The sequence below is a fragment of the Podarcis vaucheri genome, assembly GCF_965113315.1.
Source record: "Podarcis vaucheri genome assembly, chromosome: 5".
NCBI lineage: Eukaryota > Metazoa > Chordata > Lepidosauria > Squamata > Lacertidae > Podarcis > Podarcis vaucheri.
Window position 1 is genome coordinate 59147962 of NC_138763.1, and position 17098 is coordinate 59165059.

Here is a 17098-nt window from a genome sequence, read left to right on the forward strand (position 1 = left end):
AAGTACTTAATTCATTCCGGAGGTCTGTTTTTAACCTGAAACTGTTCCTAACCTGAAGCACCACTTTAGCTAATGGGGCCTCCTGCTGCCGCTGCGCCACCAGAGCACGATTTCTGTTCTCATCCTGAAGCAAAGTTCTTAACCCGAGGTAATATTTCTGGGTTAGCGGAGTCTATAACCTGAAGCATATGTAATCTGAAGGTACCACTGTATTTTTGAAAAGTATGAAGTACTATTGTTTTTAGTTAATAATATGCCACATTCATTTGTGCAAGATTCAGCAGGAGTAAGTAACTATGCTTGGTGGCTTACTGGATGGTGCAGTAATTTTAGTCATAAGGCAACTTGCGGAGCAGTAACATTAATTACCAAACCTATGGTTCTACTCTCTGAAATAGAAGAGTTGTTTGCTTAAGGCTCGTTCACATTATTGATGGCTAGAAATCTTACATGTGCAGTGGGCAGCAAGGATGCATGTGGTCATCACTGCACATAAAATATAACAGCGTGTGTGAATGCATACACCTGTATGCTAAATTTTCAGTATTCTTGCCCTATGAAAGAGAGGATAATAGAAGCGAGCGTATGTGTCACTACTCCAGTGCCCCATTGATTTATAGATCTTGCAAAACAGGCACAGAACCAAATGCCACTCAAATCAGCCTCTCTTGCCAAGTCACTTTCTCTCAGTCACTTGTTGTCCAGAACCATGAAAGATGTTTGTGGTTTAGTCTGTTTTCATATCCATGTGCCCTTCTCAGTGTTTTTCATGAGTTCAGTGGACATGCATATGAGGGTGTGGTGCTACTATGGAGAGAATCAGAGGGGGACAAGGGAGCAAGCACCCCTTCAAACAAGAAACTTGCCTCTCACCTGAGCCCCCAGCCACCCAATTGCACTCATTAACATATACTGCTATTTTTCTTTCAGAGATCTTAACATGTGAGACACAACTTGCCCACCTAGAAATATACTTTGCCCCTTGCCCCATTCTTTTCCTTCTGGTGCCAGCACTAAACACTGCAGGAACAAGCTCTGTCCTAAGTCTCTATACATTAATTGTAGTGTCTGAAAAGAGACATCAATGCACAACTAGAAAACTTCTTTGAATGTATGGAGAGAACTCTGTACATACAAGTATATGTACAGGGTTCACTTCGGACCATACAGTAACTACGCATAATGCTGCAAAACAGAACCCATGTGTTGACTGAACAGAGGAAGATCTCTAAAAGGGGCTATTGTTGTTGTTGTTGTTTAGTCGTGTCCGACTCTTCGTGACCTCATGGACCAGAGCACGCCAGGCACTTCTGTCTTTCACGGCTATAGTCAGACTTGTTGTATATACAGTGGTACCTCGCTTTAAGAACAGTCCGGTTTAAGAACAATTTGGTTTACAAACTCTGCAAAACTGGAAATAGTGTTCCGTTTTGCAAAATTTACCTCGGTCTAAGAACGGAATCCGAACGGTGGAAGGGCACTGGCAGAGGGAGGCCTCATTAGGGAAATCGCACCTCAGTTTAAGAACGGTTTTGGTTTAAGAACGGACTTCTGGAACGGATTAAGTTCATAAACCAAGGTACCACTGTATTCCAAATCTTGATTCTGAGGTTTTCCTATGCACCAAGTGTTTTACCACACAATTCAGAAGGACTGTAACTGGAGCAGTATGGTATTTATCTCAAACAAGATTACAGCATCAGCTGTTGATAGAAATAAAATCAGGGAACGATGAAGTCATTTGGTTGAGGTCTTCCAAGAAAATGTGCTGATACAGGAGTTCTTTTAAGGGGGTGAGCTCCTCCTCTCCCTGTTCTGTTGCCCAGAGCTCTCATATGACTTTCCAAGTTAGCCTTTATAATAAAGTCTAAATCTGCTTTATTGGAGGATGCAAGTTCTGTATTCTTAGATTTATGTTGCATATCAGCACTTAAAACTGTGAAACAACATGCTTTACCTGCCGTTTTCTGCAAATTATCTCTTTGTTTGATTTTGAACTTTATTGCCAATTCCTTTTTCATTTCTTTCACAGGATGTATAAGTTTATAGGCTATTCTTTGAGGGGGGTTTTGTGTTTCAGCAGTCAAGGATCAGCAGTCAGCAGTCAAATTTCTAAATGGTTAGTATTTTTTTCTAAGGCATTGCGACAAATTTAGGGAATTGGAGCTGGTACACATAAGTATATTTAGTCAACATTCTAGTTCCTACATGTATGCACACATTTTTTAAAAAAAACAACAACACATGCTGACTCTTGTTAGAGGAATGTAGATCACCCTCTTAGCTACCCCTTTGAATAAAGAACAGAATTTTTTATTATTTATTTATTTATACCTTGCCCATCCATTGCCCATTATTATTTATTTATACCTTGCCCATCTGGCTGGGCTTCTTTAACAGTGTACCACTGTTGTGAGCAGCTTCAAATATCAGCACCTCCAACACCACACCAGTAAAAGTGTGCGGGAAGCAACAGCATGTTTTACTTTGAACAATGTTATGATGGGAGAAAGTTATGGGGGAGAAAGTTGGCTGTCCGCATTCTGTACAATGGTATATACAGGGCCATTGTATGGGGAATCTGTATTTGTACTCATGGGCTTCCTATAAGGAGTCTGCTTAGCCACCTCGAGAACAGAATGCTGGACCAGATAAACCTTTGGTCTGATATAGCAGGGCATTTTGAAAACTGGAATCATTTTTAACCTAAATTTTCTGTTTTCCAAAGTTCATTAAGGCTGTATACACACTAACCCATTTGTAACACTAAAATGTAGATTTTCTTAATCCATCTCAGTGTGTTGCTTTTAGTCTAGATTTATTGCTAGATTCTGCTGTCCACAATGATGGGTTAGGTTACTTGATGTGTGTTTGAAAATCCTCCCCTTGATTAGGTTATCCATGCCTTTTCCTCCTTGCACATGCAAGGAGGATGCAGTGATTGTGGTCTTGGTATACATCCACCCACAACATCATTGGGCAGGTGTAGATAGAAGCCCCCCCCCAAAAAAAATGCTGGAACTGTTTTAAAATGGACACACTGGGGTGATACAGAATCAATCTGCAATGAGCTTTTGTTTTTGGATGAAATCAGTTTCTCAAGAAGCACTTTTTAGGGGCAAAAACACTACAATAGAGCTTGATTGCATGGGGAGGATGGAGAAAAAAATCAAGTCCCAGCCTCCATTTATTCTAGAATAAAGCATATTCAGAACACATTTCCCCCCTCAGAGAATTCTGAGCACTGTAGTTTACCCCTCACAGAGTAACAATTCCCAGCAACCCTTAACAAACTACAGTCCTCAAAATCCTTTGAAGGAAAGAATGTGCTTCAAATGTACATTAAGCTCATCAATCCTCAAGTCCATTTAAAAATAAAGCAAAACACTACATGTATTTATTGGCTTCCCAATGACAGAAAGCCCATCTTCTTTTTTTTCTGAATGGCTCTGGTAATATAATTATCACTATTTGTACTTTTCCGCCTTTCCTTCTTCATAGACCACTGCCCCTTGTCCAACCACATATGTACATTTGCACTGCAGGATAACACCTCATGACTCTGATGAAGTGGACTGTAGTCCATGGAAAATTATGTTATAACTAATTTGTCAGTCTTTAAGGTGGCATAAGACACAGATGCAAAGCATTCTTGTCACAGAATTATACTAAATAAACAATAAAACATACTTATTCTTGGTTTGACACTGGTCCATTGCTAATGAGTCTCTGATATTACTATTTTGTTCTGTTTTATCAAGCAGATTGAGCTAGCCTTTATCTCCTTATACTACTCAAGGGGATCTTAATGTTGTGCTAAAAGAACAAAGATGATAAATAGTCATAATCTTGTAAATGAGCCAGTATTATGTAGCAGTGTATCTAATGTTATGTTGAGTAATGCCATAAGATAAACAGAAGCATTGGTTCAAAATTATCCTATTTACACTTTCTTTTGAGCAAGTTGCTGTGTAATATATAATAAATTCCCATTTCACTATTAGAAAAAGTGCACTGAACAAGACTGACTGGTGTGTGCGCTTTTTGTATTTTGGAATGTTACTTCCAACTCTGAAGAGGGAATGTCTACCTAAAATTAGGTGCCTCCCTTGCCTCATCCCATTCTACTGATGTGGCATTATGTACAAAAAATAAAGTGAAAATCAAGCCCAAGAAAATCAAACACAGATGTAGTAAAACTTCTAGCTCCAGATACCTTCTGTGTAATCTATGGTGATGGAGTCTAAACCCGCACGAAGATGGGATTTCCTTTGGGAACATGTCAGATGTCAATACAATATAATAACAGATTTAGGGGCTTTTAAGGAAAAAAAAGTCTAAGAGGAATGGGCTCAAACCAGCATTTGAATTCCAAGTGTTTATGCAGTCATGTCACAGTTTAGGGCTGCATGACTGCACTGTAGTTTGGCAAGGACTGAGTATTTATAAATGGCAGATACTTGAATTCCATTCTTGCTCCCAAAGGACACCTGACTGAGATCATTCTTTTCCAATTAAACTAAAACAAGCAAACAACTAAGTAATTCAGGGGTGTTGTCCAATGTAATCCCTTCCAGAACGCAGTGAATTCCTCCCTCCATTAATTATACTATTCCCTTTTTTACATTCCTTTTTTAAACATTCTTTTTATATGACATACTTCAGGATAGGTCATACTGATGGATGTGCAACATTATAAAACATGACATTATACTGCAATGTGACCTACCAAGAACCTCACTAATATAGCTATATGTGCTAATTATTTTGGCTTTTGAATCCAAAATTAAGAATATGACAGTGTACTACTAATGTCAAAGTAACCCTACTTCAACAAAAATACTGAAAAAGCCAAGCTCCAGTGTGAAATTGCTGAAGTAGAACTCATCAGCATATGCAAATCACTTGCATTTCAACTTCATTAGAACCATGAGTTTCTTTTCTCACTCTAGCTATTAAATTAGTACAGTTGTACCTTGGTAGTCAAACACCTTAGTTGTCAAACAAAACGGCTCCCAAACATTGCAAACCTGGAAGGGAGTGTTCCAGTTTGCGAATGTTTTTTGGAAGCTGAATGTCCAACGCAGCTTCTGATTGGCTGCCGGAAGCTCCTGCAGCCAATCGGAAGCCGTGCCTTGATTTTCGAACTGTTTTGGGAGTCGAACTTATGTGTACTTAATGTGTACGCATTGTAAACACACTTACACACAAACCTGCAAACTGAAGCAGCCAATCGGAAGCCGTGCCTTGATTTTCGAACTGTTTTGGGAGTCGAACTTATGTGTACTTAATGTGTACGCATTGTAAATACACTTACACACAAACCTGCAAACTGAAGATAACATTTAATCGAGGTAAGGAAGTGGACTCTAGTTCATGAAAGCTTATGCCACACAATAGATCTGTCAGTTTTTAAAACCGCACCAGATCCTTCTTGAATTTAAGCATATAGTTATCTCACACAAACGTTTTGATCAATTTGCAATGTAAAAGTTGCACCAAAAGTTGTGACTTGACTAAGTTGTAAAAATAATGACAATTTCATAGCACAATGGAAAGTATGTGGAATACATTTTCATTCTAGTCTTTGATAGCTGTTCAGCTGTGGAGCTGCAATATTTGCTGCCAATGATTTTCAAAGGATCTCTTCAAAGTGAATCTCCGGCTGAGGGGAGGGGGTACACCGAGCACAGGAAATATTGTTTCACTAAGCTTGACATTTACTGCAAAGAAAGAAATGTATGTACTGAATTTATGAGTCCCTATGATCCATCTATTAAACACTAGGTACTGCTTTTACAACTGGCCTTCATCAAGATTTTTCATCTTGTAGCCAAAGTGTCGTCTCTTCTAATGACTCATGATGAAGATTCATTCCAGTTAACTTAATTTCAGATGACTTTTGCTGTTCTTTTTAGCATGTTCTATCCATAGAAGGCTGGCTATTTGCTGTCCATATTCTTTATGTACACATCAGCTAATCAGTGCTGTCCAATAAATAATTGACATTGTGATTAAAGAAAGATACATCTGTTTAAGATTACCCAAAGTTCTGCTACAAAACTGATAAGCTGATAATTTGTCATAGCATTTAGGCAGAACAAGCATGAGTTATGCTTCTTTTTGTCTGCAGATGTAAGCACTCTTTAATGCAAAGCTGTGTTCTAGAGTATGCATCTTACTGATTTTACAGAAGACTAAAATCTGTTTGCAGCAACTGTTACTATCCCACACTATTTACGTCATGTTAGAAACTGAGAACGAAAGAAAAAAGCAAAACTAATCCAAGCAATATTCCCAATAAATGTGCTATTATGGATAGCTATTGAAGAAGAAAGCGAGACTCTACACATGGTTTCATGAATTATGTAAACTGCATGTGGTACTTACATTCTCCAAGACACAATTATAATTAGCACCCCTCCCACATACATAGTATTAAGAACAAAGTACTGAGCTTTAGTAGAAGAGTTTACTCATTTGTATTGCTCCTGTGTTTTTCTGCTGTCAACACAAGAGAAAAACCAAAAATCAACAGCTGTGGACAGGGACGGAATGTGTGTTGAGACAGGCAAAACCACTAACAGTACCTTGAGCTACACATCAAGGGGAGGGGAGGAGAGAGAGAGAGAGAGAGAGCGAAAGAAAGAAAGAAAGAAAGAAAGAAAGAAAGAAAGAAAGAAAGAAAGAAAGAAAGAAAGAAATGGTCCTACCATTAGGCAAAGTGACACAGCTGCCTCAGGTGGAAGCTGCTGGGGGAATGGGGAGAGGTGGCAGGGTGTTGAAGGACAGGGCTACATGCACCACAAGGCCAGCTCCCGAATAAGCTAGTCTATAGCCCTCACATGTAGTATTCAAGCAGGATTCTGTATATGTAAATCCAGCTGGCTTCTGTACATGAAAAGAGGGTGCTATCTTGTCCTTTGTTTCAGGTTTGTACTGTGCCTGAAATAGTTTAGGAGATAGGAAGCTGGGAAAGTGAAGCAAGAGAGAGGTGTACATGAGCAACAAAAGGAGGGAGGTGAAGCTGCCAGCAAATTTCATATGGAGCAAAATTCAAGGCAGATTTGGAGGGTTCTCTGCAGGCAGCCTTCATATCTGAAAATAAAAGCACTTGCTTTCTCTAGATTATGGCCAACCTCAAATAAAATATCCTATGTCACTGTGGGGCAACTCACACAGAACCCAATTGTCCTGAAGATGAGGGAAATTTGGAAAACCTTTGCACTAGGCCTTATCAGTGGATTCTGCATTGCTTACCTGTCTTCCTACTGAAAGGGAAATTCACAGTTTAAAATTATACACATACCTATGTTTGAATAGGTGGGTGCCAAAAATTGGATCCTATGAAAGCAGATGGATCCTCATTCTTCCTCCTCATTATAATGAGCTGCAAAATACTTTTTCCTAACTAATATTTAGAGGACATGCTAATCTTTCAGTATAAATTATATATTCACAGGGGGGGAAACAGTACTACTTTAAAAGATTATAATCAAATGCAGGTAAAGTTTGTTTACTATAGACCTGTAAAATTTCAAGGACAACACTGAATACTGAAAGAAGATAAATTAAGTAGTTGGTGTCTATCCCTGTCAAATTTGTTATCCTGGAAACATGATTCAGTCTCCTCCATAGTGCCTTCAGCAAGGGCTAAAGACTTTATTTTTAGAAAGAAAACACAAAAATCACCCTGAATGTGAGCCAAGGGTCTGTCACTTTGAGTATGGAGAAGGAGAGACATTTTAGAAGCCCTTGCACATACTGTCATCTATCCTGCTCTAGTTCAACAAAATTAGGCCCTAGAGACTATGTATCAAACTGAAAATAACTAACAAATAATTAATTAAGGGCAGGTTCAACCCTGCTTTCAAAAAACATGTTTACAATTCTCTTTGCTATTTTAGAGTCACTATGGAGGATCTGTCAACCTTTTGCGGGGGGGGGGAGGGAGAAGAAGAGTGTGGAAATTAACTTAGTTTCTAACAATATGTGATAGTATATGGAAACCCAAGGCATTAAGCCCAGCTAACTTTCTGAAGAAACAGGAATGCAATCAAATGCGTTTTGGAAGACACCACAACCTGTGCTATACACCACTTTGAGACAAAAATTGTGAATGAAAACATACTTTTAGCATTATGAGTTGAGGGGTTTAGCCTTGAGTCCCTTCCAAAGGTTGTGATCCTGTATCATTGAGGCTAGAATCTCCAAAAGAGAACCTGGTGGACCAGCCAAATCAGACCCTTTGTCAAGGTGCACAGTTAGCTGCACAGTTAAGTACCCAACATCTGCATCTAAAAAGAGTGAGCTCCATCCTAAACGAGTGAGCTCCATTGCCATAGGAACAAATGGGTGGATCTCCCCACACCCCATCTGGCTGATGGAGAGAAGAACAAGATGAGTAAGCTGGAAGCATGAAACACAGAGACATGTTTGCTGTGTGCTGGACTTTAGGGCTCCCCTGGAAACCTGAGGGGCAGCAAGATCGATGGGTGTGCTAATGCTGTGAATCCCTGCATCCTAGGATCAGGTTGTATATATGTGTAAATAAACCCATATATCCTAAAGACACCACAGTCTCCACTGACCTCCATTTCAAGGAAACTGGATCTGGGCAAGTGCAAGAATCCCTGGAGTCTCTCACCACTTGGAGACTGGAGTAGCACATAAGGGGTTCTAAGGGAGGAATACATCTCCATTTCAACATAAGGACACCTTCCTCTCTTTTGTTACCAGTCATGCACTCCTATCCATATTACAATTTAGGGCAAAAGATCTATGACAGTGGCCGACTCATCTCTTTACATATAGGTCTGTCCTAGCTCAGTACAAGCAGAGGGTAGAGAGCTAATGTAAAGAGCAAAAGAAATAAGCACATGTGTTTGCTGGATTTTCAATACCCTACCTTCCTATATTTTGAACTACAGCTCCCATCAGCCCCACCAAGGAGGGTTCTTGTGACTAGGCTGATGGGAGTTGTAGTCCAAAACATGAGGTCACCTCAGGTTGGCAAAGGCTGCTAGAGTCTACCCCCCCCCCAGATGCTTTGCTTCTAGCCAAGCTCACTTCAGATAGCAAAGAACAGGAGATGGAAAAGGCAAGTCAGATGATAAGACTACAGAGTAATATGCTGCATGGATGTGAGGGGGCACCACATGCATTCCCATGCCTTGTGTTACTTAAATTGGGCATCACCTTGGTACCCTAAATTGACATGTCAAACATACGCTGCTGAAACCCCATTCATTATGCAATGCTGCTTGTAGGGGGGAAGGAGGGGGGCAATGATTGTCATGGATGCTGAGAAGGGAACCTGGCTAGCATACCTTTGCTGCTGGGAGTGCACAGGATCCTGACACTAACCTTATGCCAGCATAATTTGGCTGCCAACTTGCTCAAACCATGCTGTTTAAAAGATGTCTGTCCAAGATCAATTTGTCTCCCATGTGGCGGAAGGAACACTACAATTAATGAGTTACTGACCTATATGAGGAAGAGGTTTTTCTTTCCTCGTTCATTTTATATCCATAAATGATTATGTTACATTTGCTCTAGGTTCTTGTTAATATTGCATTCAGCACTGCATTCAGATAAGCTGAAGGTGAAGGGAAGCAAGCATCACTTGGCCAATTACCCTCTTGTATTCCCTTCAAAGTGATAGTAGAATAAAGTTATCAGGATACCTGGCATTCTGCTGTTGCAATTATAGATAGGAAGGGGTAATTTAAAGTGAGAATTTCTTTAATATGTTAATTGCATAAGCAAGCATATCTTCTCCTCTACTGCTTTCTCTACTTAATTAGCTGGTACAGCTTCATGCTGTGCTCCAGTGCTTGTTTTAGATACTTTCTATGAGACAATGGCTCATGTAGTTGTTCTTCAAAGTCACAAAAATGAGCTGCTTCTAATTATGCAGGCTGGGGGAAAATATATATCTTAATCCCCAAAATTTCTCTTTCATCCTAATGATGGGATTAAGCATATATGAATTGGCGTTTTGTTACGAATTCATTATGGTTCTCAGTGTCTGGAGCCCACACCAAAATAGAAGAAACTAAACCAAAGGAGAGACAACAAGAGGAGACCAAACACAGTCATCATAAGAAGGGATGATAGATAGGGATTGAAGAGGAGCAACATAATAGTTTACAGTTTTTCCTAATGGCCCACAAGGCAGACAAACATGTTAGTGTAACCTCTGAGCTGGTTTCTAGTTCATCAGACAGAAAGAGATTGGAGTTTACATTTTCCATTTACTAAAATATAAGCTTTGTGGTACCTGAAAGACACATTTAGGGCTTATCCATACACAACCTTTTGCCCCACTCTTTCCAGGCAGAGGTCCATGCTTTAACGCTCTGTGTCCAAAGCAAATGTCAATTTGTTTTTTCTGTGGATTGAGGTTTGCTCCGATTCAGCTCTAAAGAGCAGGTTTTCATGGGGAAAGCTGCAGAGCAAAAAAAAAAAAAAAGGGATGGGTTGGAGGTGTTTGGACATGGAGCCTTAAATCATAGGCCTTGCCTGGAAAGAACAGAGGGAAGGTAATTGTGGATAAACCCTTACTGTGACATAAGCTGTTATGGAGCAGAGGCATAACTAGGCTCATTTTCACCCTGGTCAAAGATCCTGTTTGGCACCCTCCTCCAACATGCATTTGTGCATGCACACACACAGGCTAGGAGCCTCAATGGCACCCCTCTGGAGACTTCACCTTGAGAAAGACACAACAGCTCATGACACCCTGTGAGCCCAGAACCATTTCTGTGGGTGTCACAAAGCAGCACTGGGCTTGCAGGGCACCGCAAGTGTGCCCTTCAAAGCAGGGTTGCGTCGGCTGGCTGGACTCCCCACTGTGTGACTGGGCAGACGGCACAGCATGGCCCCGTTTTGCTCCAGTGGAAGAAAATCATTTGTACAACCCTGCTGGATGGAGATAAAGAGAGAAGGGAGCAGCCCTGCCCACTTTTGGCTCTGGTCTCACACCACCAGCATGCAGCCTCTGACAGGCTGCCCCAAGGAAATGTGGCCCTTGACAAAGGACAGGCTCCCCCAGTCTGGGTGTAGGCAAAAGAATTCTGAGAATGGAACTTACTGCATTAAAGCAAAACACAGACAGGAATAATGACACAAGCACTACCACAATGACTGTGAATGTGATTGACGGCACTGCAGTATGTTGGCATTGATATAACAGCGGAGTGTAATTTTTGAAAAAGCAACTTTTATTTTAATTAAAGGGTAACTCCAGCTGTCAGCTTTCACTGAAACACTACACTGCAGCAGCTGGTTCTAGGACTCACAGGTGAAATAGCTCAGTCAGTGGTCGAAGGGATAATTTATAAACTTTTAAAACTACAATATAGAAATAATTTATAACAGCCATATACTTCTGGGAGGTCCTGTTTCCCCACCATATAATTTCTGCTGTTTGTTTTGATTATTCTTTTAGTTATGTTTTGAGCCACTGATAATATTGTTGCATACCAGCTAATCTCTGAGCAGTGCGAGATTCCAGCGCTTCCAGGTGCCTACCCAGAGTTCGGTTTCCTTGGAATCGAAAGGCTCAGGTTGTATATATGTGTAAATAAACCATATATCATAAAGACTCCAAAGTCTCCACTGTGCCTCATTCCAAAAGGAAACATGAAACCTGGGGTAAGTGCCTAGAACTCTTCTCCAGGAATCTCACAGCCTTCAGAGATTGGGGTGGCATGCAACAATATGTATATACTACTAATAAAAATATACTACTTTCATTTTTTCCAAAAGGGAAGCATTTTCAAAAGCCATAAATATTTAGGAAACAATCTTGAAGGACTTTGATAGGCTGGAAGAATATGGTAACTTTAGAAGTTAAGACATGAATAAAATTATATCAGATACTGCAAGGGGCCTACCTGGTCCAGTAAAGGAACCTAATTCTTCCCTCTTATGGAAAGCAACCATATTTTCTCTCTCTTTAGTTCCTATATTATGCACAGTCTATTATCCTGTATCAAGGAGAGACAGTGTGATACAGTGGCTAGAGTATCAGTTTTGGGACTGGTAGGAGATCTAGGTTCAAATTCCGACTTCAACCATGAAACTCACTGGGATGATCTTGGGTCAATCACTTTTCTCTCAGTCTTACAACCACAGGGTTCCAGTTACAGATAGGTAGCCGTGTTGGTCTGCCATAGTCAAAATAAAAAAATTCCTTCCAGTAGCACCTTAAAGACCAACTAAGTGTATCTGAAGAAGTGTGCATGCACACAAAAGCTCATACCAAGAACTAACTTAGTTGGTCTTTAAGGTGCTACTGGAAGGATTTTTTTTATTTTAACCACAGGGTTGTAAGGTTAAAAAGTCAGGGAGAAAACCATGCATGCTAACTTGAGCTCAACTGGATGAAAAGTGGGATAAAACAGTAAGAAATGAATAAATAAAATATATTTGCAAGAAAAGTAAACACATACCATTGTTCTGCTGGCAAGGACAACTTAAATACACCAAGAAAAACTACAACATTAGACAATGTTATGACTATTATCACTTTGACCCACATACACACAACATTTATGAGGACAAAATTCTTGAAGCTTGCTTAATACTTGCCCATAAATTATTGTTGTACACAGTATAGCTTAGTAGAGAGATGCTTAGTCTGAGAAAGCAAATGTTGTGTAAATGGTCACTGAAGTGCCAATTTTGAAAGGCTGTTGGCACTGCAAGTGCTTCTAACACATTTTTAATAGATTGCAAGTCTCTAGAATGCATCTATTTATTCTCATCATAATGTGGTGCTAAATTAAAATGTGTGATTAAAACCTACATTCTTCAGGAAGTGTTGTATCTGATGATGTTGATATCCCTCTCCTCCCCCCTGTGCTGCCCCAAATCTACTCCGGAGGATCCCAAACCCTCTGGAGCATATTTTAAACATATTGAGGAGAGGCTTTAGGGGAAAGGAGAGGAAGGGAAAGTTCTGTTGCCCAAGCAGATGTCTGCTGCATGAGTGGAACAGCAACACTGGATACCACCCTTAGCCTTTTACACTTTTGCTACTAAAATCATTGCCTACTTTCAAAACTCTGTGATAGATTTGCTAATCGGGCCTCATTTGAATGAAATAATGTATCTGAACTGTGATCTGAAATACAATTCAATCAAAGTTTTCAGGAAAAGAGTTTTAATGCTATAAGCAGTGCTTTTTGTGATGTTATTCATTGGTATGAAGTACCATCGCCTCTTTAATTGCTGGCCATGGAAGCCATTTAGTGTTGGCACCCATGACACCATTACCAATATGCAAGCACTGGCACCTCTTTTTTATAGCACCCCCCCCCCCAGCACTGGCTAAAAGTAGTTGCTTCAGTCAAATGGACACCATTACAAACACAGGTTTTTCACCTCCATACTTCACATTTTTATTTGTATACTCTAGGTGTTCAGCTTACAAATTTAACACACAAAATGGACCCAGTACAGTCATTTACTAAATCTACATACAGTAACTATACCAGCTTTTGAGCTCTGTAAGTTATTTATTATAACAACTCTCTAACAGAAATCTTCCCTTATATATTGTCCGCCACAAAACAGAGGCACACACACCATACCTACTGTCCACTGACTAAGTGCCACAGCAGTTCTAACAGCAATGACTTCTCTTTGGGAGATATGAGGTAAGGATGAAACCTTAGTAGAGAGGACATCTTCCCTGAATCCTTCCTCCTTTTGTTTTAGCTTATATACATCTGTAATTCTTATAATGTGTACAGGATATTTCCTATTATCAAAAATATATTTGGAAGAAAATAAGCATTGGGATTGGGATCTTGAGGCTTGCTAAATTAGGCTCTTAAATCACATTCCCTTTATCCCTCCCGAACACATAAAGGAGATACCACCAGGGAGTATATCTATCAGGATTCTTCTTCTTTGGTTTTGCATGTGAAAGTTATATACATCCTATGCTTTAGCTCAGTTGCCTCGCCCATACCACAGTTGTGTACCTAGTCGGACAGAAACCATCTACACAACCTCCGACTTCTTCTTATTCTATGTATATGTATGTATACATACATATGTTGTATAAGGTTGAGAAGACTGAAACCAGCTGAACAGCTATTCTAAGATATGAGACACACACACACACCAATATTGCCTTACTGATAAATGCTGCACAACACAGGATTTGTTGCCTAATCCAGTGCTCAACAAATAGATGGTTGGTGAATGCACTCTAGGTGGAAACAAAGGAGACACACCCAAGTCCTTTGCCATGCTCTTTGCTGATTAGCAACCTGAAAGATCAAGATCAATACATTGCTATTCTTGGGAGGAGCGAGGCTGTAGGAAACATTTTAGCTGAACAGCTTATTATATTTCCGGCAGTTTCCCCTCAACATTTAGAAGGTCAGGTAGGGTTACTAGGTGGTTTTATCCACTAAAAAGAGAGTGACAAACCAACTGATGATTGCCATCACAGGAGCATTTTGCCCACAGCACAGCAAGGGCCAGGCACCGTAGAAATAAACACAGGAGATTGGTATTTGGGTTGAAATCGGCCAAGTTTTACAGACTGATTACAGATGTAAGTAGGATTTGGCCAGGCACTGGGTATGAATCTGGTATTAAGCAGTCTGCCTGCTGGTTGATAATTATGGTGGTGTCAACCCAGAGCTGAGGAGCTGCCCCTGACATGGACCAGGTGCATCAACTCCACTTGGGCTGCTACTAGGGAAAGTGTTATGGCCCTCTGGCCCCCATATGGGCCCCCAGACAGAAACACCCTTCCTGGACCCCTTTAACAGAGTACCCAATCAAATAAGGATCCAACCTAATGCCTTATCTGCCAGAGTTGTGACCTGCAGACCAGCCAATTTGTCTGCAGGGGGGGAAATCCCCCCAGGCCCAGAATACAGTGACCAAAGAAACCATAGCAAGGTCCTCACACAAGCCTGCCCCCTCACCTTCAGCCAGGCCACCTCCAGCTTGGGTGGGTGCTGAATTTGCAGTTGGCCTCCAAAGTGGGTGAACTTCATGCAGCCATCCTCTTAAGTACTGGAAGGGAATGGGGCAGGTCAGCCTCTTCCTCTGTGACCAGATTTGCCCCCTGGGCCAGGGCTTTTCCCTGTGGGCTAGCATGGCTGGAAGTAGAGGCTCTGGTCATCCCCTCATGGCCACACATGAAAATAGCGGTCATTGGACCATGCCACAGTCATGCCACATGGCAAAGCTGCTCCCCTGGAGGCCCAGATGAGCAGGAACTGTCACTGGGCCACAGTCTATCAAACTAAGCAGTGATAATGAAAGGAAGCAATAAAGAAATACCGTTTGTTTCAAGAAAACTGGACTGCCTTTAACCGTGTGAATAATGGTTACAAAGGGGTGGGGGATGAAGCAGGCTTAAAGCAATGTAGAAAGAGATATATGTAATTATACATGTACTTACCATCTTGTTTTGAACAAGAAAAAGCCTAGAAATATGGTTACATGAGGCTATTTTCTAAAGCTAGATAGCAGTCTGAGCTACAGTTCCTCATGCATTATGTAACCCATCAATTTTAACTTTGCAATCGACTCACTAACACTACTAGACTGAAAGGAATACAAATTAGAAGTACTTACTCATTTCTCTCCAGGATGATGACAAGTTGCTCACTTTCAGTTTGTATAAGAAGTTTCAGCACTGCTGGGTGAGTCTGAAAAATGAAATTGAAGACTAATTCTATTACTCCAAACAGAAAATGTAGGCACCCCTGCTCTGTGACAGGTAAAAATGTGCAAGATTGGGACCCTTATTGTCAAGAAGATTGTGACAAGATCAGCAGGAAGATGGGGTTTAAGGTAAAGTGAACAGCAAGGAAGAATTAGTAGGATTTTGCAAAAATTTAAAAAAATGTATTAAAACATTGGCTAGTATCTCAACAATCTTTCATTTTCTTTGACATCTATTTTTAATTTATGCACCCCTGCAAATATATTTAAACACATTTATTTTATTGATTTAGTACCTCAGATAAATTAAGGTGTGTGCTTGAACTGCAGATTGATAGAATAATAACAAAATTATTTTTATTTATGTATGTATTTATTTATTTATTTATACCCCGCCCATCTGGCTGAGTTTCCCCAGCCACTCTGGGCGGCTCCCAATCAAGTGTTAAAAACAGTACAGCGTTAAATATTAAAAACTTCCCTGAACAATATATTGCTACAGGCCTCAGTATCACTCATTGACAGCGTGCCCTTAAACTATTAGCAATAATTAAGGAAATCATAACTTGTTGCTATAATTAAAAACATTATTAGAGACAATGGTGTATGTGTGTCCATAAGTGTTTCAGCATTTCAAATACTAGGCTTCTTCTAGAAAGCTATGCACAAGGATTTTGCTTGGAGTAGATTTTTAAACCATGGATAAGGGATTGGTGTATATATAAAATACAGTGTCCCATCAGATGTCAAGGAAATGAACAACTACAGTGATACCTCGGGTTACATACGCTTCAGGTTACAGATGCTTCAGGTTACAGACTCCGCTAATCCAGAAATAGTACCTCAGGTTAAGAACTTTGCTTCAGGATGAGAACAGAAATCATGTGGGGGCGGCGTGGGGGCAGCAGGAGGCCCCATTAGCTAAAGTGGTACCTCAGGTTAAGAACAGTTTCAGGTTAAGAACGGACCACCAGAATGAATTACGTTCTTAACCCGAGGTACCACTGTATATGGACCCCTGCTCTTGCTCAAATCCTTGTGCAATATTCAGCTAACAAGCCCTGCTAGCAGAAGCCCCTGCAAGGACTTCTGCTAGCACAATATCCCCCTTTTCCTCCTCCAAATTAGCAAGAGGGAGGGCTCAGGAGGATCCTCCAGAACTGAACATGAGGGGAGAAAAAGACAGACCATTCCATCAGGCAAACAGAAATGTTTGCGCTGATTAAGCAATCTGCTTAGTGCCAAGTTGAATTCCTCTCCATATGTTTGTCAACAGGGTCCCTAGATCAGGAATGGTATAGAATTCACATTTCAAGATGAAATACAGCCTTAATTTCCTGATTACCTCATACTGGGGGGTCTGGTAAGGGCATGATGTATAAAAGACACAGGA

General features: G+C 40.5%; 1 protein-coding gene across 2 annotated transcripts in view; it reads right to left on the reverse strand.

Moving 5' to 3' along the window:
• ADAM12 (ADAM metallopeptidase domain 12) overlaps positions 1 to 17098 on the reverse strand; it is a 189079-nt gene that overhangs the window by 128374 nt on the left and 43607 nt on the right. For both annotated transcript variants that reach the window (XM_082222835.1, XM_082222836.1), the window contains one exon: positions 15616 to 15689. In XM_082222835.1, coding sequence (XP_082078961.1) covers positions 15616 to 15689 — 74 coding nt within the window. The remainder of the gene's footprint in view (positions 1 to 15615; positions 15690 to 17098) is intronic.